Genomic DNA, 25,254 nt, shown 5'->3' with positions numbered 1-25,254 from the left:
CCCATTCAGCATGTTTGGGGTGCTCTGGAACGACGTGTATGACAGCGTGTTCCAGTTCCAGCCAATATCCAGCAACTTCGCACAGCCATTAAAGAGGAGTGGGCCAACATTCCACAGGCCACAATCAACAGCCTGATCAACTCTAGGCCTAATTTATTTATTTAAATTGACTGACTTCCTTATATGAAATGTAACTCAGTAAAATGTTGCGTTTATATTTTTGTTCAGTGTATACCATTTATGATTACAATGTCATGAATAATAATGGACTCATCTCTGTACTTCATCCCAAACTCCCAGCGTTCGGAGTGTTGCTATGGGAGATCGCCACCTATGGGATGTCTCCGTACCCTGGCATAGACCTCTCCCAGGTGTATGAGCTCCTAGAGAAGGACTACCGCATGGACCGGCCGGAGGGCTGCCCAGAGAAGGTCTACCAGCTCATGAGGGCGTGTGAGTACACATACACTGAGTGTACAAAACATTAGGAACCTTGCTCTTTCCATGACATAGACTGACCAGGTGAATCCAGGTGAAAGCTATGATCCCATATTGAGGTTTCTTGTTAAATCCACTTAAATCAGTGTAGATTAAGGGGAGGAGACAGATTAAATAAGGATCTTTAAGCCTTGAGACAATTGAGACGTAGATTGTGTATGGGTCCCGTGTGGCTCAGTTGGTAGAGCATGGCGCTCGCAACGCCAGGGTATGAAAATGTATGCATTCACTACTGTAAGTTGCTCTGGATAAGAGCGTCTGCTAAATGACTAAAATGTAAATTCCATTCAGAGGGTGAAGATTTTAAGATTTAAGTGCCTTTGAAAGGGGTATGGTAGTAGGTGCTAGGGCGCACCGGTTTGAGTGTATTAGAAACTGCAACGCTGCTGGGTTTTTCACACTCAACAGTTTCCCATGTGTATCAAGAATGGTCCATCACCCAAAGGACATCCAGCCAACTTCACACAACTGTGGGAAGCATTGGAGTCAACATGGGCCAGCATCCCTGTGGAAGGCTGTCGACACCTTGTAGTCCATGCCCCAACGATGTGAGGCTGTTCTGAGGGCAAAAGGGGGTGCCTAATGTTTTGTACACTCGGTTTTCATCGGTCTATGGCACAGCCTGGCTTAACCAGTCAGTAAAAAAAAGAAGTGAAATAACAAGACACATTCATATCATGCACACTGTTTTTTTGACTGGTACCAAACCTAATTTCCTGGGTTTGGTCTAGAAGGGATACAGCTTTTGCAGCAGATTAAGATAATTAACGTAGCAGGTTAGGATAATTAGGTTAAGTTTAGGGAAAGGGTTAGCTAAAATCCACCCAAAAAAATCTACTTTTGACTTAATTTAACATAAGCTGTATCCCTTCTAGACATGACCAATTTCCTATTCTCTCCTCTCCCAGGCTGGAAGTGGAACCCTGCGGAACGGCCCTCCTTTGCAGAGACCCACCAGGCCTTTGAGACCATGTTTCAGGAGTCCAGCATTTCTGACGGTGAGAACACCCGTCTCGTCACAATTACACACGTTATAGCTGAATTGAAGACCGCAACTACAACTTCCATTTGAGGTATTACAGTGAGGGAAAAAAGTATTTGATCCCCTGCTGATTTTGTACGTTTGCCCACTGACAAAGACATGATCAGTCTATAATTTTAATGGTAGGTTTATTTGAACAGTGAGAGACAGAATAACAACAAAAGATTCCAAAAAAACGCATGTCAAAAATGTTAGAAATTGATTTGCATTTTAATGAGGGAAATAAGTATTTGACCCCTCTGCAAAACATGACTTAGTACTTGGTGGCAAAACCCTTGTTGGCAATCACAGAGGTCAGACGTTTCTTGTAGTTGGCCTCCAGGTTTGCACACATCTCAGGAGGGATTTTGTTCCACTCCTCTTTGCAGATCTTCTCCAAGTCATTAAGGTTTCGAGGCTGACGTTTGGCAACTCAAACCTTCAGCTCCCTCTACAGATTGGGATTAAGTTCTGGAGACTGGCTAGGCCACTCCAGGACCTTAATGTGCTTCTTCTTGAGCGTCTCCTTTGTTGCCTTGGCCGTGTGTTTTGGGTCATTGTCATGCTGGAATACCCATCCATGACCAATTTTCAATGCCCTGGCTGAGGGAAGGAGGTTCTCACCCAAGATTTGACGGTACATGGCCCCGTCCATCGTCCCTTTGATGCAGTGAAGTTGTCCTGTCCCCTTACCAGAAAAACACCCCCAAAGCATAATGTTTCCACCTCCATGTTTGACGGTGGGGATGGTGTTCTTGGGGTCATAGGCAGCATTCCTCCTCCAAACACGGCGAGTTGAGTTGATGCCAAAGAGCTCGATTTTGGTCTCATCTGACCACAACACTTTCACCCAGTTCTCCTCTGAATCATTCAGATGTTCATTGGCAAACTTCAGACGGCCCTGTATATGTGCTTTCTTGAGCAGGGGGACCTTGCGGGCGCTGCAGGATTTCAGTCCTTCACGGCGTAGTGTGTTACCAATTGTTTTCTTGGTGACTATGGTCCCAGCTGCCTTGAGATCATTTTCAAGATCCTCCCGTGTAGTTCTGGGCTGATTCTTCACCATTCTCATTGCAACTCCACGAGGTGAGATCTTGCATGGAGCCCCAGGCCGAGGGAGATTGACAGTTCTTTTGTGTTTCTTCCATTTGCGAATAATCGCACCAACTGTTGTCACCTTCTCACCAAGCTGCTTGGCGATGGTCTTGTAGCCCATTCCAGCCTTGTCCCTGACATCCTTGGAGAGCTCTTTGGTCTTGGCCATGGTGAGAGTTTGGAATCTGATTGATTGATTGCTTCTGTGGACAGGTGTCTTTTATACAGGTAACAAACTGAGATTAGGAGCACTCCCATTAAGAGTGTGCTCCTAATCTCAGCTCGTTACCTGTATAAAAGACACCTGGGAGCCAGAAATCTTTCTGATTGAGAGGGGGTCAAATACTTATTTCCCTCATTAAAATGCAAATCAATTTATAACATTTTTGATATGCGTTTTTCTGGATTTATTTGTTGTTATTCTGTCTCTCACTGTTCAAATAAACCTACCATTAAAATTATAGACAGATCATTTCTTTGTCAGTGGGCAAACGTACAAAATCAGCAGGGGATCAAATACTTTTTCCCCTCACTGTAGCTGTAGGTTTTGTGCTAGAGTTGCAAAAAAATCGGACCGAGAGATTTGGGTCATTACCATTTCAGTTTAGAAGAGTTAGTTTGCCATCTGTTTTCCAGGTGCTGTACTTCAGAGTAGTTTAAGGGTTATCAGAGGAAGTAGTAGGTTAATACAGTCTCTGATGTTTGTGTGTGTGTATTATGTGACAGAGGTGGAGAAGGAGCTGGGGAAGAAAGGGAAGAAGGTGACACTGGCCCCCATCCAACAGGCTCCACAGCTGCCCACCAAGACCAGGACCCTCCGTAGGAACGTGGACAGAGACGGAGACAGCCCTGGTGAGACTCACCTACCCCTCGTCCCAATGCGCTGCACCCTAAAGTGGATGCAACCCATATTTAACAGATGCCAAAACATCATTGGGACAATTTGTCTTTCTTCTACTACATTGTCTTCTGATGATTTTTCTGTGTTGAGTGTTACTCAAACAACTGATGATTTGCATATCTGTGTGTTCACCCAGACGCTGTGGAGCCGGAGGTGGCCGTGTCCCCCATGCTCCCCAGGAAAGAGCGTCCGTTCCTGGACAGCAACCTGAATGAGGACGACCGCCTCCTGCCCAAAGACAAGGACAAGTCCCGGAACAGCCTCTTCAACCTCATCAAGAAGAAGAAGAAGACGGCGCCCGCCCCGCCCAAACGCAGCAGCTCTTTCAGGGAGATGGACGGACACGCAGAGAGACTGAGGCTAGCGCCCGACCAACGAGACGACTTCAACAACGTCTCCATAGCCTTCAGTGATACACATACCATCGACCCCAGCAAGTTCCCGAGCACTAACAACAACGGGGTAGGGGGTATTACCAACGGGGGCCCCACCTACCCGGGCCCCCTGTTCCCCCCGCATCATGCCAGGAAGAAAGGTACGCTGGTGGTGCCCAGTGTAGTCGGTAAAACAGCCACCACCCCACCCAGTGAAGAGGATATAGTGTCTAACTCCAAGCGTTTCCTGCGCTCCTCCTCGGCCTCTAGCATGCCCCCGGGCTCGGAGCGCACTGAGTGGAAGTCAGTCACGCTGCCACGCGACCTGCACAAAGGCCACTTTGACTCGGGCACCTTCGGGGACAAGCCCGCCCTGCCACGTAAGAGGGCCAACGAGAAGCTAGAGATCAGCGCCCCTCGCATGGGCACCCTAACCCCCCCACCCCGCCTGCCCAAGAAGACAGAGGACATGTCGGACGAGGTGTTTAAGGATGCTGAGCCCAGCCTCCAGACCCTGACGCCCAAGCTTAGCAGAAGGCTTCTAGGGCTGGGGGTGGACAACTCCAAGACCAGCGCCCTGCAGGCCGAGCTGCTCAAGCCCAACGTGTTTCCTGCTTTGGGGGCAGCTGGGGACGAGTGCAGGGCACGCCGCCACAAACCCAACCTGGACTCCTCCGGCCCCAGGGAGAGAGGCAAGTTCCAGAAGCCCAAGCCTGCTCCCCCTCCACCCCCGCCCTCCAGCGCCAAGACGGGCAAGATCTCCCGCAGCCCCACTCACGAGCTCCCCTCCCCCACAGATGCCAAAGCCAAGGCCTCAGACCCCCACTACCCATCCAGCCCCAGTGACCAAGCCCGCTCTCCCCTGGAGGCCCACAAGAAACCCACCCTCAGCACCACCTCCTCCAAACCACAGCAATTAAAGACATCCTCCTCGTCCTCTTCAGTGTCTGGCTCCACCTCCAGTCCCCTGGGCTTCTCCTCCCTCACCTCCCCAGGAGACCAGGCCTCTCCCACAGCCTTTATCCCCCTCATGAACACCCGCCGCTCCCTGAGGAAGACACGTGCGCCCCCGGAGCGCCAACCCAACTCGGCCATCACCAGGGAAATGGTCCTGGAGGGCATGGAGCTGCTGCGCGCCGCCATCGGCCGCAACTCTGAGCAGACAGGCAGCCACAGTGCCGTGCTGGAGGCAGGCAAGAACCTGTCCAAGTACTGCGTCAGCTACGTGGAGTCCATCCAGCAGATGAGGAACAAGTTTGCCTTCCGCGAGGCCATCAACAAGCTGGAGAGCAGCCTGCGCGAGCTGCAGATCTGCCCTGCTGCCACCGGGGGCACCAGCGGAGCGCAGCAGGACTTCAGCAAGCTGCTCTCGTCTGTCAAAGAGATCAGTGACATCGTTCAGAGGTAGCGGAGAGGAGGCCACATTGACTGGGATAAAAAGCTGAATCTTAATGAACCTAACCTCCCCCTCTCTCTCGCTGCATGTAATGTCCCATGGTCGTGGCTCCTCTACCGTGGTCATGCTGAACTCATGTTGAGGTGGAGGGCAGGACGTGCTATAGTGCCACTGGACGGTTTAAGCATGATGCACACCTCAGAGAAAGACTATGCAGCCTTATAGGAGGTCGGAGGACACTTCAAACACTAAAGACTGTGGTTACTCGTTACTGTGCTCAGAATCAAAGGAACCTTTATTCAGAAGTTCTATGAGTTTTTCCTCATGTCAAAAGCCTTAACTATGAATGCAAGTAAAATTTGGCCTTAACCAGGGAGTCCTGGGCCCAAATCTGCATCACGTGACTTTTTCATCAATCATTGTCTAAATGATCGTCTTCTTTTTTTTATGACACTATAGACAAAACGCATGTCACATTCTTTCCTTTACTGTCAGTGGTTTACAATGGGAAGTGCACATTGTGTGTCTACACCTCCTTTTGGTAGCCACTTCATCTACTGTATCTTTTTCCTCCTTAGCTTGCTGCATCACTCTTCTCGGCCAATCTCTGATGTGATGATATGAATGGTAAAGATGTGCGACTGTCGTATGACTGTCAGTATTGCGTTTGAATGGATGCTAGTAGCAGTATTGCAGCGCTGTGCCGTAGAGGAAAGAAGACCATCTCGGAACATTTTGCGTCTGCACAATATCTGAAAAGTGCCTTAACACTATCAGTAGAATTACAATGTAATTCCCCAAAGCCAAACTAAAAACAGAGCAATATGGCCTTACAAATAGTAATGTGTCTTCAGACTGTCATATTCCATCCTGGAGAAGGACCAGGAGACCAACTAAACTCCATGGATCTGAATGTTGTTTTCATCATGTCCTCTGACTAACCATTGTATGATGTTATCAAGATGTGCCACACCTTTCACAAACCTCACAAAAGCCTTCTGGAGTTGGATGGCTTGTTTTAATGTACGGAGGACACGTATCACTTTGTCTTACGAGAAATGACCATTGAATATGAGTTATTACTTACCAAAATGAAATTCCACTGTGTAGTCAGGGGGTGACTAGGATGTTCCTTAGTGTTTTTTTCTACTTCTCATTGAAATAATGCATTTGTTTTCAGTATTAAATGTGCTGTTCCCCACACTTTTGCCCTGTCTGACTGCGATGCCTGAGGATGAAATCAACCACAAGCTGCCTTTATTTCAACACGGTACTGTTCAATATTGACTCCTTGTTTGTTTTATTCCTCACATAAAAATCATGCCACTAATTATTTGTTTTTTGTATCCAAGCCACCTCAACATTTTGTAGACTAATTTTGTTCTCCTTTGTAAATAGTTATTTTTCCTCATTTGGTTCTCCCTGTAACCTTGGTGCAATTTTGTAACATTAAAATACAAATCAATTTGCTACTTGAAACCCATCAATGTCCTCTGTTTTTACTTGACTTGCATTTCTACATGCACAACATTGGTGGAAGTGTGTGATTGTCCATGGACAATGTGACGAATGACGCAAGCAGTACAACGGGTTATGTATAATGTATTTTTGTCTAGAGCATTTTATCGTCATTGAAATCAAAATGTCAACATCTTAATCATACACATGCAAGAACGCATTTAAAATGTTAGCACAGCTCCTTAAAAATTTATACAATATGTACGTTTTAACTCATGTGGACAGACAAAGCAGAAAGTGGTCACTCCGATAGCAAAGAGGTGGGACACAGCACAAGGAGGAGCCATTAAAATAGCCCCTGCAGCCAATCCCAACTCCACAAAATTAAGACAGCAACACAGGCCCCTCCAATACAACATGTAGAGAAGAATAACCCCCCCCCCCAAAGAAAAGTGGACACATTCTCCACCACCTCCTAAAAACAAGAGTTAAGAGGAATCGACAATGCTTGCAAGACAAAGTACTAGTTTGAACATTTTCCCTCTACCCAGAGACTGAGGAGAAACAGAGAGTGAAGAAACAAAAGATGGAACCACCAGGTATCACTAGTGAGTAGAGGAAGTCTGTCCATACACATTTATTCATAGAAACTATGTTACAGAATTCCCAAGCATGAAATACAAGCATCCCACAAACACAACTGTACAGATCTCTACGAAGCCAGCATGGTTTGTCTATCCTCAAAGTAGCATGGTCACCAACATATATAAGCTATATATACAGCTGCTGAATTGGGGGAATTATTCTATGGTACAGAAAGTGAGTTTGGAAAAATTCAGACAAACTCATCCCATTTAGGGCTGTTTTGATGGGGTGTGCTGCTTGGTCTTGTAACTATACAAGCCTATGGGGAGGGCGGGCTGGAGAGATAGACCTGTCTGCACCACAGGTGTAGGGTTAAGATGACCCTTAGCGTTGATCTGGGGTCAGTTTGAATTCCTCACCTCATAGTTAAAGTAAGGATTGGCGTATGGTAAGCTGATTCTGGACTTATGGGTTTACTTCTACCTCAGTCTTTTCCTCATTGTTAAACCAGTTCCCATGTTCTCCACTACAATATCACCAAAGAGTAAAACTATTTATTTGACAGCAGTATGTAAAGCAAGCGCAGCAAATAAAATATTAAACACTAATAATATTAACATTAAATCATAATAAGGCAAACAACAACAAAGAAAATGCTGGTAAGGACAGAGATTCAATTGTTATTGGAGAGGGGTGGGGGGGGGGGGGTGCAATGAAACTGATGATCTGAAAGAATCCTTCCCATAAAATAAAACTTCTCATCTTGTTTTTTTAAGTGTCATTAACTTAGTCAAATAAATCCCCGCCCCACCTCCTGACCACACATACCCAGAGCCTTTCCTGTGATGTCATATAGAGACAAGTAGGTAGAGGAGTTTCTGGGGAATTCCACATCTCTTGGCCTTTAAATGAGTCTCTCTACTACACTAGTGTTGCCACACTGAGGTGTACTGTAGGACACCATCAGAGGGATTCAATATCTGTCTAGTATCAGAGCTTTACCATAAGGACCAGGGGGAAAGCTTTGGCTGGAGACTGCTCTAGACCCTGTTCAACAACTGGACCAAACGCGCACACACACACTCTCTCACTCAGACACACACTCAGACACCTGCCACCGCCGATAGCGACCAGTTGCGGGGCTGCGTCATACATCATTGCCTTCACTAACCATCTCCTCGACTGGGAGAGCCCTGACCATCGAGGGAAAATTAGAATCCTACACGTCATTTCAGTTTAAAACAGTCCTAGATCATTAAACCATGCAGGACTGATGCAGGGGAGACTGTCTGGACAGTTCAACGTCAATGGCAGTTATCGACTATACAGGCTTGGTTGGTTTCGGATGTGGTGGATGAGACTTGATCGGTGTATATAGTATGGTAGAAGCTATAAAAGGAAACGTTAAAAAAGTATTTATTCTGGTTTTGTTATGAACATTACCCATCTGTGTCAGTAACCCACGTCTTTATATATATGTTAAATGTGTGTGGAACTGGGATTCCATGGCAGATGAGCTGGACTGAATGGGGCAGAGGAAGAGAAGGAGAGACGGAACGAGAGAGAAGTGAAGAAGAAGACAAAGTGAAAAGGGGGAGGAGGATGGAATGGGAGGAGGAGGGAGGTACACTACTACACAACCCAGCCTATGCCAGCCCATCCCTCGTTCCCTCCCTCCACCCGTGCCCCACACTCATGCAGCCCCGGTGGGGTGGGGGTGATGGAGGGAGGATGAGGAGAGCGAGAGGGGGGTGGAGGAGGAGAAGAAGAGCGAGAGAGGAGTTGGTCATTAGCAGCCGCAGCCTTCCCTCTGGGGCTGTGGTTCGTTGGTTATTAGCCGGCCTCCCTGGGGGGCGGAGGGCTTGTGCTGGACACCAGACTCTGCAGCATTCAGGTCCAGACTACCATCCTGGATGTTCTGGTAGATCTTCTTAGCCGCCTCCAGGAAAGCATCCTCCACGTTCTCACCCCTGGGCAGAGGACACACACAGTCAGTCACACAGAGCTAGGAACACATCCAAGCACATTTCAGACCATTGAAAATGCGAGGTAAAAGCAGGCAGTCCCGCCGCCTTACGTTTTTGCGCTGGCTTCCAGGAATAAGAGACCTGTAACAAGGGATGGACACAAGATGGAGTCAGACTACTGCAGAGGAAAAATACAGTTCCCTAACCATCCTCCTTACTCATACCTATACTAAGGGGCTCAACTTTCGCTGGGGACATGTCCCCCCCACATTCTGAAATTGCATTTTTGTCCCCCCCAGTTTTATCATTGGAATGTGATACAAAACGAGACAACGGTGTGCTTTAGGACCATGCGGATGCCTCCTAGTGGTCGGGTAGGCTGTTTGGAGTGTTTATCCGACTGGATTATTATTATTTTTTAATCCCCCCCCCCATTTTCTAAAACCAAAGTTGCACCCTTGCCTATACTTACATTACATGACCAAAAGTATGTGGACACCTCCTCGTCAAACATTCCAAAACCATGGGCATTAATATGGAGTTGGTCCCCCCCCTTTGCTGCTATAACAGCCTCCTCTCTTCTGGGAAGGCGTTCCACTAGATGTTGGAACATTGCTGCGGGGACTTGCTTCCATTCAGCCACAAGAGCATTAGTGAGGTCGGGCACGGATGTTGGGCGATTAGGCCCGCAGTCGACGTTCCAATTCATCCCAAAGGTTTTTGATGGGGTTGAGGTCAGGGCCCTGTGCAGGCCAGTCAAGTTCTTCCACGCCGATCTCAACAAACCATTGCTGTACAGACCTCGCTTTGTGCACGGGGGCATTGTCATGCTTAAACAGAAAAAGGCCTTCCCCAAACTGTTGCGACAAAGTTGGAAGCACAGAATCGTCTAGAATGTCATTGTATGCTGTAGCATTAAGATTTCCCTTCACTGGAACTATGGGGCCTAGCCCGAACCATGAGAAACAGCCCCAGACCATTATTCCTCCTCCACCAAACTTTACAGTTGGCACTATGCATTGGGGCAGGTAGCATTCTCCTGGCATCCGCCAAACCCAGATTTGTCCGTTGGACTGCCAGATGGTGAAGTGTGATTCATCATTTCAGAGAACGCGTTTCCACTGCTCCAGAGTCCAATGGCAGCAAGCTTTACACCACTCCAGCCAACGCTTGGCATTGCACATGGTGATCTTAGGCTTGCGTGCGGCTGCTCAGCCATGGAAACCCATTTCATGAAGCTCCCGACAAACAGTTATTGCGGCGACATTGCTTCCAGAAGCAGTTTGGAACTCGGTAATGGTTGTGCTGCTGCTCCAGTTTCAACTGTTCTGCCTGCAGCTATGGAACCCTGACCTGTTTCACCGGACGTGCTACCTTGTCCCGGACCTGCTGTTTTCGACTCTCTCTACCGCACCTGCTGTCTCGACCTCTGAATGCTCGGCTATGAAAAGCCAACTAACTTTTACTCCTGAGGTACTGACCTGTTGCACCCTCTACAACCACTGTGATTATTATTTGACCCTGCTGGTCATCTATGAACGTTTGAAGAACAATCTGGCCTTAATGGCCATGTACTCTTATAATCTCCACCCGGCACAGCCAGAAGAGGACTGGCCACCCCTCAGAGCCTGGTTCCTCTCTAGGTTTCTTCCTAGGTTCCTGCCTTTCTAGGGAGTTTTTCCTAGCCACCGTGCTTCTACATCTGCATTGCTTGCTGTTTGGGGTTTTAGGCTGGGTTTCTGTATTTATATCTGCTGATATAAAAATGGCTTTATAAATACATTTGATTGATTGATTATTGTAACAGAGGACAGGCGATTTTTACGCACTACGCACTTCAGCACTCGGCGGTCCCGTTCTGTGAGCTTGTGTTGCCTACCACTTCACAGCTGAGCCATTGTTGCTCCTAGACGTTTCCACTTCACAATAACGGCACTAGCAGGGCAGAAATTTGACTTACTGACTTGTTGGAAAGGTGGCATCCTATGATTCTACTGCCAATGTTTGTCTATGGATATTGCATGTCTGTGCGCTCAATTTTATACACCTGTCAGGAACGGGTGTGGCTGAAATAGCCAAATCCACTAATTTGAAGGGGTGTCCACATACTTTTGTATATATAGTGTATCTATGAATGCGTCCTCCCTTATGCGTTCACCTCTTTTGTACTCTCCCTCTGTACTTGAATGCATGCGCCATTTACTCCTCTTTCACCTCTCTTTCTCCCTCTTTATCAGAGACGAGTTGCTACTTCCCTCCCTATATGGAGGAGTATCTTCCTCACATCCCTCCCACTCTCCCTTCCAGTCAACGGTGTGGGGCCCTGGGGGCATTCTCACACAGCCGTTCAGATAAGGTGGAATAGTGAGAGGCAGAGATTGATGCGAGTTAGTCCTCTTCCATCTCCCTCCATCTCTCTCATTGAGCCTGAGGGTGTTCCCTGTCTCACCGTTCTCCTCAGCGAACTGCTTGGCCTCCTCATACGTGACGTCCCTCTGGGCCTCCAGATCTGCTTTGTTACCTATGAGAATGATCACCTGGGGGAGGACAGAATGAGTCGGTCAGTACTCCAGGCACCAAACAGTAGCAGCCTGGCAGGCACTAAACTCACATCCTCACTACTCATTCACTTATAGGCAGAAAACGACATACGAGACAGCTCGCTCACTTTACTGAGCATCTTGTAAGAGAGCTCTTATAGAACTTAGTACCAGTGGGAGAAATGGATTCAGCAATACTGTATCGGCTACACACCATGAAAGATACAGATATGAATATACAACTTCCAATGCACCTGGGCACTAGTTATGTCCCATTTTCCAACGCGAGACTGTTGTCGTTGAGTACAAACAAGCTGACTTTGAGTGAGTTTAGGATGTTGCCTTTGTATAAGCAAGCTAAAAGCATATTCTACTCTGTACATGAAAGCAGTGTGATTTGGCCATAATCATATTAGTCAAAATCCAATTTAGAGATGGACGGGGCTCTCGGGGATCAATCAAACACACTGGGTGTGCTGCGGTGGGACACAGCAGAGACACAAAGAGCATTAGATGAGAGAACACAAGAAAAGGAGAGAAGCGAGAAAGAGGACAGGGAGACTACTTGGTAGTCCAATAGACATCCAAGCAGACAGTGTGTTAGAGAGTCAGACAGGCAGCTAGAGGGGAGCAGCGTGAAGCCATACTCACAGTATTGGGGTTGGTGAGATTTCTGGCATCAGTCAGCCAGCTGCTGAGGTGGTTGTATGTACTTCTCCTGTGGAACACACATACAGGGAAGAGTGGGCGTTAGTTACCATGGCGGCAGGCTGGGACAAAACAGAGTGTGCCACATCCTAAGTGGGATCAAAGGAGCGGCCGTGACAAATGGAGAAATGTTTCTTGGTCTGTATCTATATTCTTTCACTAATAGAAAAAAAACTTTCTTCAGTTTTGACAACAGTTCTTACAGTCTGAGACACGGGTGTCAATATGGAGCGCTAAAATTAGGCTAGGGAACAAATGAGCAATCGAATACCTATTCATAAAACAGAGGCAATGATATGCTGCATAGACACCAATTACTATTAGTGGGAAAACTACAATTTAGAATGGCTGCAATACTTAAAGCTTTACTCTGAGCCTGTGCTTTCTATGGGAGGAGACAGACATTCCACATGTAAAGCACTGTTAGTTTAGCAGGCCACTGATACAATCTCACAGTTTGGGGAAGAGAGGGAGGTGGGGAGGGCAACAGGATGCAGACACCATGTTTGCTCAGGAAGACTTTATGCTATCTGCCCCATTTCCTTTCCTTGTCTCCCACACAGACATATAGGCCTACAGACCTAGAGCAATCTGACTAGTACAGCTAACAGGGTGGGTGGTGTATCATAGAACAGGCTGAGGGGGCTAGGTGAGAGAAGGATGAAGTTGGCCCTAGATGCTTATCTGAGGCCAGTTTTGTGTTTTCCCCTGTATGGTTTGAGTTAGGATTGGGGAAGGGTAATTTGACCCTAGCTCTGTGCCTACAGGCTGCTTCTACCTGGAGCTTCAAAGTTTGGGCACATCGGTGTGTGTGTGTGTGTGTGTGTGTGTGTGTGTGTGTACCTGGTGATGTCGTAGACCATGAGTGCGCCTGCGGCCCCCCTGTAGTAACTACGCGTGACAGCCCTGAAGCGCTCCTGGCCCGCCGTGTCCCAGATCTGCAGCTTGATCTTCTGGCCGCTCACCTCGATTATCCTCGTGCCAAACTCCACGCCGATCGTATGGGGGCAGTCTGCCATGACTGGAGCAGAGAGAGGTGGGGAAAAGGCATATATATCGTTAGTATAGCTGTGAGGAATCCCAGGAGGCAACATTCCTCTAAAACACAAAGAAATCAATTAAAATAGTATTTTCACTTCTTTGTCAAGAGACATGAGATCTGTATATAATGACAAGAAGCTCATGTCTCCGCCCTAACAATGGGAGTCGTTTTCCCAAAGGCAGGAGACAAGCTTAGGTCCAAAATAAGCCCATAGAAACGCATTGGTGAAACCTCTTGCTTCGCCTCTTCTTCTCTGACTACATCTCTCATCAAGGAGGTCTGACTCAGTAAACCTAACACACTTCCGCAGCCTGCCTCCCTTTCTTTCTCGCTCTCCCTTTTCCTCCTCGGAGTGTGATTAGATTAGACTGCTGTGATTAACCTGCTCTCTACTCCATTTACTGTAACTACACCTCCTCCTTCCTCTGCTCAATCTCTCAACTACCATACAGAACAGTCTGCCAGTGACAACGCTAGCACCAACTTGAACTATGAACAGCACCCATATACATACGCATCTCTCCACACAGGCACATCCAACCACACAGAGAAAACAGGTGCACTCTTCATCACCTCCATTGTGAGGGAACAGAGAGAGCAGGTGGGTTGAGTATCAATTTCAGACTGGCAGATCAGTTGGTTTTTACCACTTGCATTTCAATGTTAACCAGAGACAGGGAGGAAGTCTTCAAACCTGGCATTCAGCACTCACAAAGCAGCTGCCTGTTCAGAGCCCAAGTCTATAGTCCATGCAGGATGTGATGCTAGATAGATGAATGAGGAGCAGAGCATCTGCATTTACTGCTGCCTGCTAATAATGCAATTAAAAAGCATTCAAAAGCCTGGGTGTTATAGTAAAGTGACTGAGGCTACAGCTGAGAGAGAGCACACACAAATAACATGAAGCAGACACATTTCACAGAGGCACGCAGTCACACACCCACACCCTCGCTCTCCCCCTCTCTCAATGAGCTGAAGTCATCAGAGAGGATTTAGAGTTAGACACTCCATTCCTGCAGCCTGTGTGTGTGTGTATCTGTCTGGAGTCAGTGGGGAGCCAGGGATGTACTTACATTTCTTCTCTGTGAACTGGTGAAGCAAACATGACTTCCCTACCCCCATGTCCCCTACAGAGAGAGAGGGAGATGTGTTAGGATCCATGTTCAAATCTTAACATCACATACGAGATGGAGAGAAAAAAACCACCTAGCAGACATAGCACTTATTTCATATTTTCCTATGAAGGGACAAGTTTTCCCTGACCACTTGGTCTGGCCAGGAAAAACTCTGGTTGTAACAGAGAAAGAGCATCTTCCCTCGCCTCCTCAGACATTGTTAACAGAATGCTATGGTGGTTGCCAGTTGTGTGCTTTACACATACGAGGGCACTTGAAGAGGCAGCATGAACAGGCCTGCAGGGCTTTGACTGAATGGCTGGCATGGTTCTCTCTAGTGGAGTGGGGAGAGCAGAGCATATTTTATTTTTTTAAAGCTGCAATATGTAACTTTTTGGGTGACCCGACCAATTTCACATAGAAATGTGATCTGTCATTCTCATTGAAAGCAAGTCTAAGAAGCAGTAGATCTGTTCTATGTGCACTATTTCTATGCTTCCCGTTCTTGCGTCTTTTGCTTTCGGTTTTGTACACCAGCTTCAAACAGCTGAAAATACAATATTTGTGGTTATTGAAAATATATTTCACAGCAGTTTAGATGGAACAATGATTATCTATACTTGCTTGTTTTGTCACAAACTGAAATTAGGCGAACTATTCGAATTTTAGCAACCAGGAAATGGTGGAGTGATTTCCGCATACCGCACCTTTAAGACCTATACACTAATGTCTGCTCTAGCTAAGCAGCTAAAGTGGCGCGCGTGTGTGTTGTATGACCACATTGATGTCTGGGTAACAGACAGCAAACAAGAGGAGCACACGTCAGGGCCTTTTGGCTGTTCTCAAACAAGTCCACAAAGTTCACATTGGGGTGGGGTTTTAAAGGCCTCCGAGCAGCAGGGTAAACAACCTCCAGGTAGTTGGAGATGGAGAGATATGGAGATTTAACTTCCATATTTTGAGGTGCCAAACTGGTTGGAAAATACCTTAAGGGGAAGAGTGGAATGCACAACAAGATAAAACTACCACCACAACAGAACATTTAGGCCTAGGCTATGGACCAACAATACATTAGGCTACTGTATGCTCATTGCTTCTGCTAGTAATTCAGATCAAACTGGAGAGCAATCATTCTATTTTAAGTTAATTAATAACCCTGTCACTAGAACATTGTCGGTACAGTATGTCATTAGAACACAAACCATTTAACTTTGCTTAGGCTAGCTTCCGTGGAAAACATTTATTGATGAAAATGTTTTAAATCACTTTGAGAGATGGTGGCCTCATACCGTATCAAAAGGAATCTCCTGTAATGGGGTCATGGTTGAGGCCTGAAGTAATCTTGACCACATGACCTGACCATGAAAAACTCCTGAGCTGGTTTCTAGTCTTGTGATGGGTGCTCTTCCAGGGCTTGTGTTGGGAGAGCAGCAGTAGCATCTCACTGAGCTGTGTGCTAACTGCAGCCAATGGGTGACCTACATACAGCACAGCACTATACACACACAAACAGGCCTCCACTCCACTTCAGTCAACACGCGTGCTCACGGCTCACTTACCGATGATGATGTATTTGAAAATGTAGGAGTAGTTGTACGGTGCGGTGGCCATTGTGGCTCTGAAAGAGAGAGAAAGGTTAAAGATGAGTCAGAGAAAGACAATGTGGCCATTACAGGCCTGCTGGGTGAATCAGGGTGGTGTCTATGAATCTATTCTATCTGGGCATCATGCAGAAACCACACATTATCATTTAATTCTGTCTGTCGACATCACTCACAATCCCATTTAATTTTACAGTGCTTGGGTTGACCACACACTTACAGTCAACTGCAACATTGTGTCTTGCTGCTCGACCACTGGCACTCCATAACATTAAACAACATTACATTGGCTTGCGAAAGTATTCACCCCCCCCTTGGCATTTTTCCTATTTTGTTGCCTTACAACCTGGAATAAAAAAAAAAAATCATTTGATTTACACAACATGCCTACCACTTTGAAGATGCAAAATATTTTTTTTTGTGAAACAAACAAGAAATAAGACAAAAAAACTGAAAACTTGAGCGTGCATAACTATTCACCCACCCAAAGTCAATACTTTGTAGAGCCACCTTTTGAAGCAATTACAGCTGCAAGTCTCTTGGGGTATGTCTCTATAAGCTTGGCACATCTAGCCACTGGGATTTTTGCCCATTCTTCAAGGCAAAACTGCTCCAGCTCCTTCAAGTTGGATGGGTTCCGCTGGTGTACAGCAATCTTTAAGTCATACCACAGATTCTCATTGGATTGAGGTCTGGGCTTTGACTAGGCCATTCCAAGACATTTAAATGTTTCCCCTTAAACCACTCAAGTGTTGCTTTAGCAGTGTTCTTAGGGTCATTGTCCTGCTGGAAGGTGAACCTCCGTCCCAGTCTCAAATCTCTGGAAGACAGAAACAGGTTTCCCTCAAGAATTTCCCTGTATTTAGCGCCATCCATCATTCCTTCAATTCTGACCAGTTTCCCAGTCCCTGCCGATGAAAAACAGGGATTGTGTTCTCGGGGTGATGAGAGGTATTGGGTTTGCGCCAGACATAGAGTTTTCCTTGATGGCCAAAAAGCTCAATTTTAGTCTCATCTGACCAGAGTACCTTCTTCCATATGTTTGGGGAGTATCCCACATGCATTTTGGTGAAGACCAAACGTGTTGCCTGGTCCGTGGGTTTTGGTGGGCGGCCCTCTCTTGGCAGGTTTGTTGTGGTGCCATATTCTTTCAATTTTATAATAATGGATTTAATGGTTAATGTTGAAAGTTTTATTTTATTTTTTATAACCCAACCCTGATCTTCTCCACAACTTTGTCCCTGACCTGTTTGGAGAGCTCCTTGCTTTGTGGTGCCCCATGCTTAGTGGTGTTGCAGACTCTGGGGACTTTCAGAACAGGTGAGATCATGTGACAGATCATGTGACACTTAGATTGCACACAGGTGGACTTTATTTAACTAATTATGTGACTTCTGAAGGTAATTGGTGGCACCAGATCTTATTTAGGGGCTTCTTAATAAAGGGGGTGAATACATATGCACGCACCACTTTTCCATTATTTATATTTTAGAATTTTTCATTTCACTACACCAATTTGGACTGTTTTGTGTATGTCCATTACATGAAATCGAAATAAAAATCCATTTAAATTACAGGTTGTAATGCAACAAAATAGAAAAAAACACTAAGGGGGATGAATACTTTTGCAATTACTGTATGCCTGGCAGATAGCATGGGCCTGTGAATTGGTCAATATGGTCAGTAAAGAATGATGTCACCAGGTCTCAGACCATACTAGACAGACTGAGCAGCTGGTGTGCTGTCTGAGAACTAAAACGGTGTTCTAGGTAGTATGAATAATTCCTAATTTCTCAGGATTCCTGTCATGTGATTTCTCAGTTAGACAGCAGGCCCAGGAGCACTGATCTCTCAAATGTATGGGTAGGAATCAACCCAGCTGGAGGAGCTGAAACCATCAGATAGCGATGTATCTGACCACATACAAAGTCAATGTATTTATAACTACAATATCTACAGTATGACAATCTACAGGGCCTAACCCAACTGATGTCTGTCCATCAAATCAGCATGAGGAAGTCAAGCTTCAGCCAACTATCACTGGCTATGTCCCAATTATATCTCTCCTTCCTCCCAAAGTCTGCACTTTTTCACTTCCCTTCACTGATTTGAAAGTACATTTCTGGTATAAGAAATATGGTGGAAACTCCTTCTAGCCCATGCCTCCACCAATCCAATGCTTTTATATTTGTGGGAAGTAGTGAACAAGTGTACACTTCAGGAGAAAGGAGATTTTATTGGGACGCACCCTGTGGGCAGGTTGTGTAAGAAAAGAAACCAACTAGGATCAGACAATGGCCTCTTAGCCTAGATGAGGAAGAGACCTAAAAGTTGCTCTCTGGGAAGCTGCGAAATCAGACAGGGAGGGTCATCATACATCACACACTGATGGACAGGGCCTGTCAGGGGAGTTATTCCTATTCACAACAGTACTACGGACTGTAACAAGATGAGACGTGGCAGAGCCAGAGTCCAGACTCCTTGTTATTACTATCCCATGATGCACCTACAATTTGTAGTTTTCCATTACGATCTTTAGGCCAGCAGCCAATAACTAAAGGGGTTAGTTAGATGATGAATAACCAATTACAATACGGATGTTATCAATTTGAGAGGTTCATTAATCAAATAATCGCTTAGCCACTCGTTTTCATCAAGATGAAGATGGACTACATCTACAGAGAACTTCTCTAATATCACACAATGGAAGTTAAAACAAAAACAACTGCATAGCACCAAATGGGTGTTTATGTTGAGTTGGTTGATCATCATCATGCACCATGTTCAATGGCGTGTTTCCTCTCTCTGCCTCAAACTGCTCTGAGAACTCCCACAGACAGATGTCAGAGTAAAAGGGGTGTGACAGTCATTTACAGAGAGGTTTATATTGAATGGTAAACATTAGCCTTGTCCTGTGCTTAGCCAATGGGGGAACAAGGCTATACTCTCTACAATAACAAAGGCCCATGGTCCCGGGGAGACTGAGCGGTGTGTATGAACATCATTAAAAGAACGATACGGATCTGCACAGCAAATAAGCGGCTATTTTCTAAGATACATTCAGATAAATATGAGGCTTCTAGCCAACTGTGTCATCAATACTGCAAGTACAGGCAGCAAACATCCCCAGCGGTGTTGTCACTTTGAGGCAAGAGATTTCATTATAGACTTATCAGACTTTACATTCAGGAAATTACATCATATGTGCACAGCTCCTTTTTAATCTCAAATGAAAGTAATAGACATTACATTAGGCTGTAGAAGAGAGAAGGTTAAGAGGGAGTGTTTCCTAGTGTCTCCCTAGCCCATTATACAGAGGCTCTGTCAGAACCATTAGCATGTGTCATTTCACAATAGTAGCCAAGGGAGAACAAGTAGCACCTTTCAATTCCTCTTATCAGTCTGGCTAGATACTGCACAGAAACATACAGGTCTAGGCATTAAGTAATTGGTATCCCTAGATACCAGCTACCCACACGACCCACCTGTTGCCTTTATGCTGAGCGACATTCATTCATATGGGTTTGAATTATAACTAACTACACCTACATAAAGAGAGGGTCAGGCTCAAACACACACCCACACACATAGAGCATCACTGTTAGAAGCTGCCTGCTATTTATAGCACAGACACCTCTCTCAATTAATATCCATTGCTGCTTCAATGGTAATATAGCCTATTCCATAGTCTATAAGAAAGGATGGGTGATAGCCGGGAATATAGACACATACACACACAGTCATGCACATCTGAAGAATATATTCAAAGAGAGGCTTGGATTAAATATATAGTCTCAAATTGAAATCAGCCGTGTTTATGAATACATGATCCGACTTCACTTAAGAGCATTAACTATTCAGTCAGAGAGAGGGCGTTCTAACGATCGATTCAAATAATCCACTTGTCAGTAATGCAGTCTCACACTATAGTTGAGAGCGGACATCTGTAACGCAAGTAGAAGGCACAAGGGAACAATGGGATCTGATTCCAAATCAATCACCCTGAATAATAGCCTACAAATACAAGTCTTCTAACGTGCGATTAATTGTGACTAGGCTATCCATTATCATCTCTGACAATGTTTCCCTCTATCTGGGATGTTTCTCTTAAGTCTGTGGTTCAGTACACAGCAATTATAAATGCATTGCAGTTAAACCAGTTTTGGAGATTAAAATCGCTATGCAACAGAGTTTATATGTTTGTGATATAAAGAGGCAAATTGAGTTAACTAAACACGGAAGAGTGATATTTAGGATAATCTTCCAGAATTGAATGGATTTGTGCTAAATCAGCTGAGGGGGTTAATTCCAGGTCAAGGTGTCACCTAAGCCTCATCCTCTTTGCATGGGGTTGGTCAGAGACCCTTGGGTGCCACACCCCTGAAGGGGCCTACAAAATGGCCCCACTCCCCATTCCAGCTCTGCCTGCTTGAAAAACAGAGTGCAGAGAGAGTACAGTAGAGAAGTAAACAAGGAAAAAGAGAGTTGAGGTGTAATGGAAGTCATGTAGTTAGTGTGTGCGATAAGCTTCAGTAAAGGATTTGATACACTGACCGTGACGTGAACTAGTATCACAGCCTGCCTTGCTACTAGCCTGACTGCCTCCCCTCACATGACCCTCTGTCATGTGGTGCCTCCAGACTCACGTGAGTTTTTCCCATAAGGCGAAAGCTATAGGTCTACTAGAGCCGTACACACACTCTAGGGCTACTCCTTTGGTTAAATTATAGGAAAAATTCCCTTTTTCCAGAACGAGGCCCAGGAGAAGTATCCATCTAAGGAGAGGGCAATTGAGAGCATGTGACCAGACTGCAGTCTCAGCACTTCTCCATACACTTGCACTGATTCATAAAACAGAGCGCTGTGACACCCCCTTCCTGTTGTTGAACAAATATAATCGGTGTCACATACTGTACATCTGGGCTGTTTTTCTCTTCTCTGACTCATTGTCATATTGCTATGCTGTCATACAAAGAACATCCTGCGGTAAATTGCACAAGTACATTTGGGTTGTGATTATCATTACCAAAGGCAGAGATGGAATGGCCAAATCAATTGCAAAACTTGGCTTCAGTCAATGCACATACAGTGCATTTCTTTCACTGTGTGATGTGCCATTTTAAGGGAATATCAATATAAAATTCAAGGCCAAGAAAATACCAAATGCCTCTGCTCTTGTCACACAGATGAGAGGAGTATCTCAGGTGATGACGCATCTACATGAATACATTCATATTCCACCCTAATCAAAGCCTCATTCTTACATCAAATAAATATTTCAGTGATTGACAGTAAGGGCTGGCCGAGACAAGGCCTAGATATGGATGCATGTTGTGTCGTGTGATTACTGGATAGCTGGCTGAGCTATACAGCTACTGTACTATACATTATTAAATCAAATCAAATGTATTGGTCACACACACATGGTTAGCAGATGTTATTGCGAGTGTAGCGAAATGCTTCCATTAGACCAGGGTTTCCCAAACACAGCTGATTCAAATAATCAAAGCTTGATAATGAGTTGATTATTTGAATCAGCTGTGTAGTACTAGGGCAAAAACCAAAACGTGCACCCAGTGGGGCCCCAGGCACGAGTTTGGGAAACCCTGCATTAGGCCCCTCAATCAGACCACTCCAAGACAGTCTTAGCAACATTTATGCTTGAAAAATTGTTTTTTGCTAGGAAGCTATTTTTGCTTCTTGGCCATTGTAATTGAAAACAGTCACAATAAGGTACTTAATTGTTACCCAGAAATGATTTGATATTGAGATAAACCGGCTGCGTTGGACCTTTTAATGGATGAATGAACGCCACAATTTTGCAGAACAATACAGTTGGCTTGTGACAATGTAGGCTAGTAGGAGGGCATAATCTAGCTAACTGCTCATGACAGTTCAAGTACACATCTGACTATAGCTAGTTACGTGAGATGAGAAGGTTAATAAACGAATTAACTAAGAATCCAGCACCACAAACCCTCTATCTGCTGGCTAACGTTAGTTAGCTAGCTGATGATGCTATTAACACAAACCGTGGCAACATCATCAGTCTGTTTAAATAGCTAGCTAGCATCTTGTTTTATTGTTCAGACGGGACGCTAAATGAATGTATTGTAAAAAAATCTGTTGGGAGAGGTGTGGGTAGCTAGCTGGAGCAACTAAATGTCCAGCTATGCCCATAACGTACGAGACTAGGCCCGATCTTAACGTTAGCTATCTTCATTGACCTACTAGCAATCTAACTAGCCAGCTAGAAACAGGCTAACTAACTAGTTATACGACACGCTAGCTAACTAGCGAATCAAAATACGTGTCATCATTTATTGGCGAAATAGGTAGCTAGCCATGTCGGCCAAAAGGAAAGAATACCGTTACCACGATGAGCCGTGATAACTAACTTATGCGAAATGTTGCGGCCAACAAATTTGATAGCTAGCCAGCGTAACGTTACTCTTCCGGATACTACAGTAGCTAGCTAGCTCAAAAGCAATGGCCTGTTCCCAAAAACGACAGACACCTGGCTAGATCCACAATGGATAGACAAAACCACGGGTACCTGTGAAGAATTGTAATATATTACACAGCGCAAGATAGATAACGTTAGCTAGTAGTCACCTTACTCGTTGGCTAGCTAGGCTTGACAGCTAGCTAGACGCTAACTATATTAGCGTAGTAGTTAGCATAGCTAATATAATTTGTAACAAAATGTTACGTTTTATAAATGTGTTAGCTATATGTGGATACGAACACTCCTATATTATGTTTATATTCTTACCGGGAATTGTCGGTTTAATGTCTTGAGATCTGCAGGTTATCCTGGCTGAAGTATCTACCTTGCCTGCCTGTTCAAGATGGCTGCTTGCACTGCACAGGGTTTTTCCTCTGTTGTGTGGCTTATGGGACAAAGGGCACTGCATATGGGGCGATTTGCGCTGTTTGCACTAATTATAAATGCGCAATGAAGTGCGCAAGGTGAAAAATCATTATCAATGTATTGATCAGGATAGGTAGTGTCGCCGATATTAAACAGTTTTGTGGCATGAAGAATCACTTGTGCTTTGGTCAGTGTGACGACAGTGCTGCATCAGACGGCCTCAGCCTACATGTGTGCGAGTAGACTAACCTACTATTCTACCATCAGTGTCAAAGGACAGTACTATATATTCCATTGCTGGTCCTTTTGTTGTGGACCCACACTAGGCCTATTTAAAAAGAAAGACCTGTGTTGGGAATGGGATCTAAGCCTACTACAACTTATTCCATTACTAGGCTTATGATTTGTAGATCAAATGTATTTGCTTTATGATTCATACCCAGACACAAAAAATAAGATGATCTATCTTATAAACCTCAGAGGCTATCAGACCCAATTCTCTTTTGTTGATATGGAATAGGCTATGGAGGGAAGGCATCATACTGCATGTAACTGGTTTAAAAATTACTCGACAGATAGAACTCAATGTGTATCTACTGATTGTGTTAAATCAGGTTTCCTGGATATTATGAAAGGTGTCCCGCAGGGGTCAATTCTGGGCCCTGTGCTTTTTACTGTTTTCATTAACAATATTGACTTGCACTTGTGTAACCTGCACTTGTATGAAGATGATACTGTTGTGTATGCTATTGCCCCTACGGTTGACCAGGCTCTATCTGAACTACAGTCTGCCTTCATTGTATAACAGAAAAACTTTATTGACCTGAAATGAGTATTGAATGCAGGTCAAACTAAGTATATGTTGTTCTCTAGAGCACATACAAATAACTGATGATTTAAGCATATATACTTTGGATGGTGTCCGTATTGATCGTGGCCCTGCTTTGTGGTCTTCTGTAGCTCAATTGGTAGAGCATGGCGCTTGTAACGCCAGGGTAGTGGGTTCGATCCCCGTGACCACCCATACGTAAAAATGTATGCACGCATGACTGTAAGTCGCTTTGGATAAAAGCGTCTGCTAAATGGCATATTATTACAAATATCTGGATAGATGAAAAGCTGTCTTTTAAAAACATATTGATGAGTTAAATGGGCTTCTTCTATAGAAATCGGTTCTGTCTCTCGCCAAATAGGAGAAAGCAGATGATTTAGTTCAAATCAAATGTTATTTGTCACATGCGCCGAATACAACAGGTGTAGACCTTACCGTGTAGCTCAGTTGGTAGAGCATGGCCCTTGCAACGCCAGGGTTGTGGGTTCGATTCCCACGGGGGACCAGTATGAAAAAAGGAATGCACTCACTAACTGTAAGTCGCTCTGGATAAGAGCGTCTGCTAAATGACTGAAATGTAAATGTACTGTGAAATGCTTACTTACAAACCCTTAACCAAAAATGCAGTTCAAGAAATAGAGTTAAGAAAATATTTACTAAATAAACTAAAGTAAAAAATAAAATAAAAAGTAACACAATAAAATTACATAACAGTAACGAGGCTATATACAGGGGGTACCGGTACCGAGTAAATGTGCGGGGGTACAGTTAAGTCGAGGTAATTTGTACATGTAGGTAGAGGTAAAGTGACTATGCATAGCAGCAGTGTAAAAACAAAGGGGGTGGAGGGGCCTTCCTCTGACACCGCCTAGTATATAGTTCCTGGATGGCAGGAAGCTTGGCCCCAATGATGTATTGGGCCGTACGCACTACCCTCTGTAGCGCCTTATGGTCGGATGCCGAGGAGTTGCCATACCAGGCGGTGATGCAACTGGTCAGGATGCTCTCGATGGTGCAGCTGTATAACTTTTTGAGGATCTGGGGACCAATGCCTAATCTTTTCAGTCTCCTGAGGGGGAAAAGGTGTTGTCGTGCCCTCTTCACGACTGTCTTGGTGTATTTGGACCATGATAGTTTGTTGGTGATGTGGACACCAAGGAACTTGAAACTCTCAACCCTCTCCACTACAGCCCCGTCGATGTTAATGCGGGCCTGTTCGGCCGTCCTTTTCCTGTAGTCCACGATCA

The 25,254-nt window shown here is 45.2% G+C and overlaps 2 protein-coding genes across 4 annotated transcripts in view; one reads left to right on the top strand and one right to left on the bottom strand.

Annotated features, from left to right (window-relative positions):
* Positions 1-6,768, top strand: part of LOC311100275 (tyrosine-protein kinase ABL1-like) — a 50,110-nt gene extending 43,342 nt beyond the window's left edge. For all 3 annotated transcript variants that reach the window (XM_084141130.1, XM_084141128.1, XM_084141129.1), the window contains 4 exons: positions 301-453; positions 1,407-1,496; positions 3,341-3,466; positions 3,652-6,768. In XM_084141130.1, coding sequence (XP_083997256.1) covers positions 301-453; positions 1,407-1,496; positions 3,341-3,466; positions 3,652-5,297 — 2,015 coding nt within the window. In that variant the 3' untranslated portion in view covers positions 5,298-6,768. The remainder of the gene's footprint in view (positions 1-300; positions 454-1,406; positions 1,497-3,340; positions 3,467-3,651) is intronic.
* Positions 6,769-6,870: 102 nt separating this feature from the next.
* Positions 6,871-23,192, bottom strand: LOC311100276 (ras-related protein Rab-14-like). The gene is made up of 8 exons (XM_084141131.1): positions 23,077-23,192; positions 16,260-16,318; positions 14,659-14,712; positions 13,387-13,564; positions 12,487-12,553; positions 11,745-11,832; positions 9,406-9,436; positions 6,871-9,298 (listed from the first exon to the last, which is right to left on the bottom strand). Exons 2-8 carry the CDS (start codon positions 16,309-16,311, stop codon positions 9,118-9,120), a joined length of 651 nt encoding a protein of 216 aa, XP_083997257.1. The 5' UTR covers positions 16,312-16,318; positions 23,077-23,192; the 3' UTR covers positions 6,871-9,117.
* Positions 23,193-25,254: the final 2,062 nt, after the last annotated feature.

This window comes from Coregonus lavaretus, assembly GCF_964263955.1.
Source record: "Coregonus lavaretus genome assembly, chromosome: 24".
Classification (NCBI taxonomy): domain Eukaryota; kingdom Metazoa; phylum Chordata; class Actinopteri; order Salmoniformes; family Salmonidae; genus Coregonus; species Coregonus lavaretus.
Note: the sequence above shows the minus strand (reverse complement) of the source record. Positions and strands in the feature narration are given on the sequence as shown.